This window comes from Festucalex cinctus, chromosome 2 (assembly GCF_051991245.1).
Source record: "Festucalex cinctus isolate MCC-2025b chromosome 2, RoL_Fcin_1.0, whole genome shotgun sequence".
In the NCBI taxonomy this organism is placed as follows: domain Eukaryota; kingdom Metazoa; phylum Chordata; class Actinopteri; order Syngnathiformes; family Syngnathidae; genus Festucalex; species Festucalex cinctus.
The window spans coordinates 26,199,405-26,211,032 of NC_135412.1; the positions used below are offsets into that span (position 1 = coordinate 26,199,405).

General features: G+C 42.9%; 1 protein-coding gene across 4 annotated transcripts in view; it reads left to right on the forward strand.

Annotated features, from left to right (window-relative positions):
• The first annotated feature begins 1,162 nt into the window (after positions 1–1,162).
• LOC144014311 (copper-transporting ATPase 2-like) overlaps positions 1,163–11,628 on the forward strand; it is a 19,827-nt gene continuing 9,361 nt past the window's right edge. For 3 of the 4 annotated variants that reach the window (XM_077514047.1, XM_077514045.1, XM_077514048.1), the window contains exons 1-11: positions 1,163–1,482; positions 4,926–5,550; positions 6,241–6,384; positions 6,501–6,713; positions 7,179–7,342; positions 7,919–8,080; positions 8,149–8,222; positions 10,364–10,547; positions 10,962–11,195; positions 11,379–11,470; positions 11,560–11,628. The exon at positions 11,560–11,628 is cut by the window's right edge and continues 59 nt beyond it. In XM_077514047.1, the coding sequence (XP_077370173.1) occupies positions 1,189–1,482; positions 4,926–5,550; positions 6,241–6,384; positions 6,501–6,713; positions 7,179–7,342; positions 7,919–8,080; positions 8,149–8,222; positions 10,364–10,547; positions 10,962–11,195; positions 11,379–11,470; positions 11,560–11,628 (2,255 nt within the window). In that variant the 5' untranslated portion in view covers positions 1,163–1,188. The remainder of the gene's footprint in view (positions 1,483–4,925; positions 5,551–6,240; positions 6,385–6,500; positions 6,714–7,178; positions 7,343–7,918; positions 8,081–8,148; positions 8,223–10,363; positions 10,548–10,961; positions 11,196–11,378; positions 11,471–11,559) is intronic. The other variant, XM_077514046.1, reaches the window with a different exon arrangement.

An 11,628-nucleotide genomic window follows, 5' to 3' on the forward strand; every position in this document is an offset into this window, starting at 1 on the left:
TAAAATAGACACAAGATATTTGTCACAATTTGAGGCGTGGTTGAGGACCCAAATGCAAGGAGGGAGATGTGATAAAAAATCAAAAAGGTACTCCAAGAATAAGACAACCAAAATTACGAAGAACTAACTCAACTGAAGCCCAGGACCAAAGAAACCCATCCATCTTCTTGACCACTTATTCCTCACAAGGGTCGCGGGGGGTGCTGGAGCTTATCTCAGTTGGCTCTGGGCAGTAGGCGGGGTACATCCTGAACTGGTTTCCACTTTCCAGCCAATCGCAGGACACACCGACGAACACCATCCACACTCACAAGCGCCTATGGGGTGTATGCCACTGAAGAGGCGGGACTGTTTTTTGCACAACAGTTTGTTTCCGGTTCGGTTTGCGACAAAAATACTTGTGCTTCCGACTTTGTGCCCCTGGGTTGCGTGTTCGCAACCTGGACCGGAAATAAACTGATGTGCAAAATCACGTCCCGCCTCTTCCGTGGCATATATCCCATTGGAACAATTTGGAGCCTGCCATGCATGTCTTTGGAATGTGGGAGGAGACCCACGCCGGCACGGGGAGAACATGCAAACTCCACCCAGTAAGGCCGGAACTTGGACTCGAACCCGAGTCCTCAGAACTGGGAAGCAGACGTGCTAACACTCTTCCACTGTGCCGCCCCCAAAGAAACCATAACATGGAAAATGCACTCACGCAGGCTAAACAAAAAGTATACACTCGTGCTGATTGACGCAACAAGACACACCTGGGTGAGGGTTGAGGGCACTGATTGGTCAACACACGGGACAGGGAAGAAACACAGGTGGACATGGTTACGCATGACGAAACAAAAACATATATGAAAAACATACCCAGACAAAAGATGACATGAACACCCAAAATACAAACAAAACCCCACCAAACCGAACTGAAACGTGACAATATTTTTTTCTCATCATCTGGGGTTCTACTGACTGCGGTCCGACCAGCATCTACATTCGACTATTCTCGTTGATTCTCCATTTTGATACCGCGCTGAAACGGAAAATTTCAAAATAAAAGTCTAAATTAACTAATGGCCATCGATGATTTTGATTGAAAATGATTTTTAAAAATGCATTATCTTTATCAATTTTGGTCTCCCTTTTGACAGGAAGCAGCCAATTTGCCAATATTGGCCCCAGCGGCCATGCAAAGACATGCGGAAATCTCCCGTGCGGATGTTGACCGCTGGAAGCAGATCGATTGTCGCTCGCGCTTTCGTCGTCACCATCGCGGACTTTTGTCCTCTCTCATTGCCATATAAAGACAGGGCAGCGAGCGGCGCGCTGCATGCGCCAGCCGACCACGTTGGACTTATGTTCGCCTCCAAGTTGTGCAGAAGTGTGAAACCTGCAGGCACGGATGGCTCCGCAGAGCACTTGCGTATGCTCGAGTGCGGCTGCGAGAAGCAGCGCGCATGTTGCGTGCACTCTTCGCAGCAACAGGTGCAGGTAGGACTCCTTCACATTTTCTTTATGTTCATTCAATGGTTTCAAAACGCGTGTTTTGTATTATTCACTTAATACCGTCAGGTCATCGCTCATTGTGTTTATTGATTGGGAATTGGGAGGCAACTTCAGTTTATGTTTACAAAAACTTTAGAATGCCGCTCTAATGAATGCAAACCCTTCACGTGCAAGAAAAGACAATACACACACTGAAAAGCAATTGATAACTACTGAATTATTAAATGACTATAAGTACGTATGATTTTTATTTTTATTTTTTTTACACTGTATATATCCCAACTTAGTAGCCTACATTTGTATACACTTTTTTTTGCGCAGGTACAGTGCAAGTATTCACAGCACTTCAATTTTTCCACATTGTGTTATGGAACAGCTTCATCACAAAACGGAAAAAAAGTTTTCTCCCCCAGAATTCTACATGCAACATCCCATAATGACAACGTGAAAGTTTTTTTTTATTATTTTTTTTATTATTTATTCAATTATTGCAAAAATAAAAAGATATTACATGCAAATATCAATTATTCGCAGCACAATACTTGATTGATACGCCTCTGTAATTCCAGCCTGGAGTCTTTTTGTATATGATGCCACAAGCTTGGCACACCTCATGTCAACTTTATTTATAAAGCACTTTAAAACAAGCACTGCTGTATACAAAGTGCTGTACATGAAACAGGAAAGATGGGACATCATGCAGTGAAGAGTAAGATAAGTCAAATAAGAGTAAAAACAAAACATTGTAACTGTAAGTATAAAATGTACATCAGTCGATGTGGAAAGGCGCTATACAAATGAAGTCGTATTGACCACGTTTGGTCAGTTTGCTCTTTGTAGCAGGCGCTAGTTGTCCTGTTGGAAGGTAAACCTTCCCCACTGCCATCTGAGGCCTTGTCCTGACAAGTCTGGAGCAGTTTTGAATCCGGTACATTGCATCACCATGCATCGCTGTATCTAGTCATGGTGTTGGTCAGGTGATAAACAATGCCTGCTTTCCAACTGGCATTGGAGAATTGCTCTCGCACGCACTTGAAACGTTACATGACTATTTGTGCAGATGCATGTTGTTGCTGGATGTCAATTTGCTTTGTCGACTCCACTTTGATATGCCCTTTGGACATTAAAAGAGTCCTGTGTTTGCCATGCAAATGTAATGCACTGCAAAGCAAAGAGAAGACAGCATTCGAATCTAATGTATGGGTTCATTCAGACAGTGTAGTAAAATGTGCCAGCATGCAAATTACTTTTGCCGAATGTATTTGTCACTTAAAAGCTTTAGTGAGTAGAGGCCTTATCTTGAATACGTGTATGATATGTATGTAATAGAGCCCAGCTGCATTTTTGGACCTGTCTTGAATTGTTCACACTGCCCGGCCATGCAGATGACTTTGAGGTGCCGATGAGTGACTTTAAGCAGAGTCACATTCGAAATCATCTGACTGGCCGCCGGTCATGTGGTTTTACACGTTCCTTTTGGATTAAGAGGCGAGCCTCTGTCATCACACCAGTTTTGCTTTTGGTTTTTTCTGCTACTCAAATACTGACTATCCTGAAAGTGATGTCTTTATTTCATATGAAAGTACCGATTATAACTGAAACAGTGACATCATTATTTAAACCCAAAAATATGAATGAACATGATGTGTTTTTAATTTGAAAAAAATAAATAAATCATAGTTTGTAGCCTGATTTGTAAATGTATCAGTCCTGAAACTTTATTGCGCAGGTGTCAAACTCCAGTCCTCAAGGGCCACAGTCCTGCATGTTTTCGATGTTTCCCTCCTCAAACACACCTGATTCATCAGCAAGCTCTGCAGGAACCTGATGCTGATCCTCATCATATGATGCAGCTGTGTTTGAGGAGAGAAACCTCGAAAACATGCAGGACTGCGGCCCTCGAGGACTGAAGTTTGACACCTTGTGCTTTATTGACACAACTCGTATGTTGGCCTACATTATTTTGAATTGTTTGTAGTCCAAGGCACTTTATCAAGCCTCACATTCACTTTTTTGAAAACACATCATGTCCCAACTTCCAAGGCTTCCATTTCTGCAACATTTATTTCCGCAATGCGACGCAACGCAAATGCTTTCTTTACATGGTGAAACCAAACGGCATATTTTCTATTGCTTTTGTTTGCCTGTGACTAGCATGCAAAGCAGGCAGATTGTAGTCAAATGACATTTCATCACATTCAAAATCATGAACTAATCCAATGACAACAATCCAAAGTCCAAGTCCAGTTTTTCAATGAGTGGAGAGCTTCCATTTGCCGAGTGGACTGCAAGTTTGACTTGTGACGTAAGCTCGGAATTGTCAAAACATGCGCTTGCACACTTGCGGGTGCGACAGGCCAATCCTGGCGCTTTCAGCAGTACAGTAATATGATGGCGGATAGAGTGTTGCAGTGCCGCACTATTATCACAGGGGGGCGGCGGTGTTGCGTGGTCCAGGGAGTGAATGGGAGCTTGCCGTCAGTGCACATTACGTTGGTGGGAAAGCTCAAAAAAAGTTTGTGCGAAAGCACGGAATAGAGAGCATGGCTGTCCAGTGACCTCTTAACTGTGGTACAGAGACTGAAAGCTCCAAAGCTCCATTCACTCCCTGAACCAACACCGCCCCCCTGTGTCAAAGTGTGGCACTGCAACCCTCATCATCCTACTCTTGCGGGTGTCAAAGAGCGGGCGTGACAGCATGCTGTGCACTCCCCACACAAGTACATAAGTCAAGTCAAGTCAAGTCAAGTCATTCTTTATTGCAGACACAGGTCCATCCATACAAAATCAATTTCATCATTGTAGGCAACTTTTTAAGCCTTCGTAATTGTATTGACTTCTTGCAGTGAGCAGTATATCATCAAGTGGTGAAATATGAGTTCTGAACAATGAGCACTTAACACAATAAGAGTACTGAACTGTAGAAAACTTTCTAATCAACAAATGAGCCTGTAAGTTTATTTTACAGCGCTTGGCAACACATATCCAATCCTCAGATATGATATGTCCCATGTATATTGTTTTTTTGGGGGGGCGTCCATAAATATATTGCTGGAAAAATTCATTTCTTATCCCAAGTGCTTTTAACTGTCATTACATGACTCTTTTTAGCATGATATGATTTATGCCATAGTGGGAGCACAAGTAAGCCAGCAAAGTACCCAATCATCAGCGTACATGAAGTGATTGACTATTTATTGTATTGCCCACAACATATCCTGTATTAGACTGAATTGATAGATGATCCATATAGGCATGAAATAAGATGGGAGAAAATATTCCTCCTTGTCTTACTCGGTTACTAACATAGAAGAGGCCAATTATAAGTAGAATAATTGCCAATTTGCATCTCAATTGCAATGAAGAATTGCAATGATCAATGCAGAAGAGTTGAATGAACGCACGATCCACGTGTTTCATCTTTGCAGCAAGCCCTTGACAACTTGGCCTATGAGTTTGGCAGCCAAAGTGACCTCCGCCCTCCGCTCCAAAGCTCCACCGAAACCTTTCAAGTGGTGGGCATGGCCCCGGGGCACCCGACCCACGCCGCGGAGGAGAGCCGGATCTCCAGGCTGAGCGGCCAACCGACCAGCGTGGAATACTGCAGCGCTCGCGTCGCGGCCGGCGAGATCGCTCAGGAGCTGCGCGGGACGGGCTTCCGCGCCGAGTCCATGGTTGGGATCGGCGTGGCCGGCATGCGGAGCCCGTCTTGCGTGCGGTCCATCGAGCGGCTCGTGGCCAGTCTGCCGGGGGTCTCCCACGTGCGGGTGTCACTGGAAGAGGGCGCGGCGCTGGTTGCATTTCAGCCGCTTGACGTCACGCGGCAGGAATTGCGAGACCAGATTGAGGATCTGGGATTCAGAACCACTTTCCTGGCTGACGATCCATGCGGGCGGGCCGTCGACGGGACCATCGCGCAGATGGTGGGGGTCCGCAACGCACAAGTGTCACTGAAAGATCAAAAGGCAACGGTGACCTTTGACCCGCGCCTCACGGGGCCAGAGCAGCTTCGGCTTGCTATTGAGGACATGGGCTTCGACGCATCGCTTCCAGGTAAGTGGCAACAAATGTCCACCTGTCAAACAGAACACATGGGCCGAGACCAGCACACGGCAGGATCAACATTTCAAAGAAAACAAACAAAACAGTCGTGAGTCTGCAGTTGATCTCCTTTGGCAATCTCTTAACATTCAGATGCTCTTATTTATTTGTTAAAAATTACTTTCTTGAAGGGAAAGTAAACCCCTAAATTTTTTGAACATGTTGAACATGTTTGAATATGTTCTATGCAGCCCCACTGGTCTAAATATGCGATTATGGTTGATATTAGTGGAATATGAGTGAAAGCGTAACTCAGCAGGAAGTCAGATCCAGCCCTCATTTGAAATGAAAGGGGGTGTTGCCGGGAGGACCGTCGGATTGCGAATGTGAAGAGGGTGGGACGTGGTCTGCCTGTGATCGACAGCAGCGACTCGCTGAGAAGGCGTTTAACACTTCGACTTTCATCAGGTGGAGGCGCCAAGGAAAACGGCATCAAGACAGAAATCATACATTGCACCTTGACTTACACTCGGCGCTTACGTACATATTATTATGGAGCCTTGAAACTAAAGTAGTGCAGCCCTCAACAATCAAACATGTATGGATGTTGTTCTAAAAAGTGACACATTGCTCGTATGATATTTTATTTTACAAGGCAAAGCGAACGCATCGATTGTCAAAGGCTCACTTTGGCTCCCATAGAAAGGAAACCTCTCCAGTGCAACATGAAGGGCTTTTTAATCTCGGATGAACGTCAGCAGCAGCTTGCCAAAAAGTCCAATCAACTAACAGGGAGGTCAAGCGCAGCTTGGAATGAAGTTCCATTTCGTCCCTCCCGACCGCCAGGTGGCGCGCTTTCACGAGTTACTTCAAAGATAATTGATGTGAAAATCAAGAAATCTGTGAAGCCTTTCTTCCTTCCTTCCTTCCTTCCTTCCTTCCTTCCTTCCTTCCTTCCTCAGAAGCAGCCCAGACCCAAGAAGCGGCCGTTGGCTCTGAACTGTCTGACCTGTCAGGTCAAAGGCAATTGGGCGACAACGGCGCCACCGAATGTCATTCCGAGTGTGCAAAGCCGCGGACGGCCGCCAAGGAGCAAAAGTGCTTCATCAGCGTGACGGGGATGACGTGCGCCTCGTGCGTGGCCAACATCGAGAGGAACCTGCTCAAACATTCGGGTGACTTGACTTTCAATACACATCACAATATTTATTCACAGATACTTTTTTATTTGTATGAAATTTCCAAATTGAGTGAAGTCTAGAAGGTGGTGGCCGCCTCATACTATAAGAACTAAAAGATGAAGAAGTTGCTGACCGCACTTAAAATGTATTTTGGCCTGTCAATCAACCGGATTGTTTTTCTGTACTTTTTTGTTTGTTGTTGCAATTTCAACTGCTAACCATTGGGTGTCAGTGTTACTCGTATGTTATGGCACAAGAGTGTACAACACGGGTTGCATGTCTTCATAGTTGTTTTCAAAGGCAATCCTTTGCAAGAATTTCAATTCACTGACAACGGACAGCTCAGAATTGTCAAACAGTTGAAAGTAGACCATAAATTATGATTTCATTACGCATCGGAACTTTTATGAATAATCATTTCAGCAGCACAGATGGTAACTGTGACATTTGACCTCCAAGGGGTCATCTCGGTTTTGGTGTCACTGATGGCTGGAAAAGCCGAGGTGAAATACGACCCCAACGTGATAAATGCTCCCGCTGTGGCTCAGCTCATCGAGGATTTGGGTTTTGGCGCCAAGACCGTCCAGGACAACGCCGTCACGCAAGGCAAACTGGATCTCAATGTGAGTTCATTTCAAACAATCGGCAACATCTCTCAATGTTATGATTAGCATTCATGTGCGTAAAATGTAGAATAAATGCCTTCATCATGTCAATGAGAGGGAAATAAAATTCTGGATTTATAATCAGAAGTTTACAAACAGTTTAGAAAACATGTCCAGTGCAAAGTTAAGGACATGTTTAACGTGTTCAGAAAACTATAAACAAACCAAAAAAAACTTCTGAAAAAAATGCTTTGAAAAAAAAAATCTCTTTTTAAAATCTTTAAAAAACATCCAATTCAAACTCTTTTATTCCAGTAAAACTAAAACATTTTTTCTATGATTTTGATATTTATTGAAAAATATTTATTTATTTAACTTTTTTTAAAAAGTATGAGCAGCTTTTATAGTTCAATATCGACCTTGGAGCTTGACAATGACGAGCGTGCCTGTCGGTCCGTCTGTCTTACTGACTGCTGAGCATGAGTCCATGGTCTTGAAAAAAAAAACAATATTCAAATGGATCCTGATGGAGTATGTCGCGCTCAGACATTGCTCATAAGCTGAATGTGTCTTTTCCCTTGGCTTGACTTGCAGATCGGCGGAATGACGTGCACGTCCTGCGCTCGCCATATCGAGCGGAAGCTCAACGCAACTCGAGGCATCGTTGGCGCCTCGGTGGCCTTGGCGACCAAAACGGCAAACGTCCACTTTAACCCAGATGTGCTTGGAGCTCGCGATATAATCGGCATCATTCAGGTGAAACGCGTGCAATTCTTTCCCTGACATTGAGTTGCCTCGGTCTTGAAGTGGCTTTCTTGCTCTAGGATCTTGGCTTCCAGGCCACTCTGAAGAAAACTGCCGACAAAAGCAATCTGGACCACACACAAGATATTCGACAGCAAGTATCTTCTTACCTTGGCAGAGCACATTGAAAAGCAAAGTCAAGTCAAAAATGTCTTGACAATAACATGTTCTTCTATGCGTCCCCACGAGTCTGAACATGGCTTACTGATTCATCTTTTGATTATAGAATATGAATTAAGCAGAGGGTGGCCATTTGACCACTTGCTGTCCAATGAAAATCACATTTGCATTTACTTTGAGTGCTCCTTAATTAATAATAATAATAATAATAATAATGTTATATATTAATTAATTTATTTATTTTACAAATTCCAAAAAGTCTTTAAAAATTGCTGATATACATTCAGGCAACATTTTCTGTAAAAAAAAAAAAAAAAAAAAAATGGGAGGAAATGAGGAAAAGAACTCCCATTTAAAAAATAAATAAATAAATAAATAAACTGGAATAATCTAATATATATATATATATATATATATATATATATATAAATAAATAAAAAACATTGGTAGGGGGAATCTGTGAACTGCAAATGTGCAGGATGAACTGTAATTTCAACTTGTAATATCACCATTCACCACTAGTTGGCATACATGTCTTAATTGTAGTGATGGTAAAATGAAGCTTCATGAAGCACTTGTGATATTTGTTTACTCCTCTAGGTGGTGATCTTGGATTAAAGGTAAAGGCAGGTGCAATGGAAATTGATTACATAAGAGTGCCATCTAGAGGAGTCAAAAAATATCACGAGTGCTTCACGAAGCTTTGTTTTCCCATCACTGCTTAATTGTGCTTAGACTGGGTCTTACACTGCCATATGGGACAGCATGATTATAGGCCAAATATTTTTTTGCGGATTTGGAATGATATGCAAGACAAACATAGTACCTCAACAATATAAATGTTTTGCCATACACCTGGTCTGGAAGGTCGTGGTCAACCATGACCTAGTAAGCCCGCATGACCTAGTAAACCAATCAATACACAAGACGTCATGTCTGCGACGGCGTGTGCGTTTTGCTGCGGACAAACAAAAGCAATCCAGCTAGCGGTAGCGCATTGCGTGCTTATCCAAAGCCAAGAAAAAAAATCAATAAAATGGTGAAAAGCTGTAGTCACGGCTTGTGTAAGAGTGATAGCCATTAACTGTCCACTTTATTCCCTTCCCTGAACCCACAACTACGAAACATGTCTGCGCTGGATTAAACTTTGCACACATGACCAGTCGAAGCCCTCCAAAAGGAGCAGAAAGGACTACGTCTGCAATAAGTGAATGTTCTCCATTGTTGTTTTTGGCCTTCCTATTTAATATACTGCTGCATTCGAGGATGGTCCGAAGTCGGAAATTCCACTCGCGAAGTCGGGAAAAAACCAAGGACCCCAACTTCACCGGCGGACTACAATGTGACGTCACTCTGAATGGCCAACACAATTTACTCATTCGCCATAAATTCACATAATGCAAACGTACGTGACATTATTGCCGCTATATCCCTGCATGAAATTATACGGTCAACTACTTAATTGTATGGAATGTTTATGAAATAAGATTTAAAAAAAAAAAAAGCAAAAAGGTACGTTTTCTGGAGGTCAAATTGAGTTTTGAGAACCAAAATAAAAAACAATTTATCACTATCCGCCATTTTTGGTTATTTACTTTCACCTCGAACGCTTTGAGGTCGGAACTGGGAAGTTTCAACTCGGATATTTCCAACTTCCGACCATCCTCGAATGCAGCATAAATGTCAACAAAACATTGAAACTATGAGCTCATATCCATTTATTTTTATCTTGCTTGACGGGAATAATGTCCAAAAACTTTGGTTTTGCCGACAATCGGTCGAAGTGAGTGAGGCGACTCGGTCTTTTCCTTACATGTGCAGCAGCAGACAGCGATGCCTATTTCCTTTTGTTTTGGGGCAAAATTGCATGGTGAGGGAGTGAAGATACCCTTCACTCAAAAAATTAAATCCCCCTTTCCTTGCGAATTTTGCTGCTTAATTCATATTCCGCAAGCACAATATTAATCAGAATACCGTGTTGATGATTCGAGGCTACTGGAACATATTATTGTGAAGAATATTACATCATGTATTCTGACTTGACGTCCCATTTCATGCGGTCATTTGAAATGCCAAAGTACGATGCGAGTGCACATTTTGTTTTGACGAGCGCAGATGGAAGACGTCCTTCCTGCTCAGCCTGGTGTTCGGCCTGCCCGTCATGGGCCTGATGATCTACATGATGGTGACGGACAGTCAGCACCAGCAGCATGGAAGCGCCATGCCCTTGGAGCAAAACCTGCTGCCTGGCCTTTCGATCCTGAATCTCACCTTCTTCCTGCTGTGTACACCTGTCCAGGTACAACGCTTTCCACAATGTAGTGATTGGTAAACAAACCACTGGTGGTATGTAGTGGTGTGTAGAAGAATTACTGAATTACTAAATGCTCGAACTGTATGTTACATTGGATTGACCAACTTTTTTTTTTTTTTTTTTAATTAAATCCTGGACTGTATATAAGTATTTTTTTTTAGTTGTATTTGATGAGCTATTGAATATGATGCAGTTGCATTTCACTGTTTGTATTGTGTACACATGTGACCAGACACACACACACACATATATATATGTATATATATATATATATATATATATATATATATATATATATATATATATATGTATGTATATGTATATATATTAGGGGTGTTAAAAAAATCTCTTTCCTAAGTCTTAGATACGATTGTGTGTGTGTTTTGTTTGTCAGCGCAGGTTTTGGGAGGCCGCTACTTCTACTTGCAGGCGTATCGCTCTTTGAAACACGGCGCAGCCAACATGGACGTCCTTATCGTGCTGGCCACCTCGATCGCTTACGTGTACTCGTGCGTGGTGCTCATCGTGGCCATGGCGGAGAAAGCCGCTCAGAGCCCAGTCACGTTTTTTGACACACCACCCATGCTCTTTGTCTTCATTGCACTGGGCCGATGGCTGGAGCATCTTGCTAAGGTAGCAAATGGATTCCGCCCACACAAAGAAGAGTTTTTTTTCAGCCATGTCAAGTTTACTTTTTTAAATATGAGAGTGTATTTTAATTAATAAAGTTAAAAAAAAAATCATGAAATTCAGTTTGTCCGTGAATGATGTCGTAAAATAATGTGAGCCACCTGCTTGTTGTTTGTTGACAATTAGAGCAAAACCTCAGCAGCTTTGGCCAAATTAATGTCACTGCAAGCCAGCGATGCCACCGTGGTCACCATGGGACCCGACCACTCCATTATCAGGTGGGACATGAATGATTTCAAGTTATGCAAGTCATCATATGAAAGCCAGCTTGAGCACATGATTTTGCTTTACAAAATCCATCCGCCAGTGAGGAGCAGGTGCCGGTGGAGCTGGTTCAACGGGGCGATGTGGTCAAGGTGGCTCCGGGAGGGAAGTT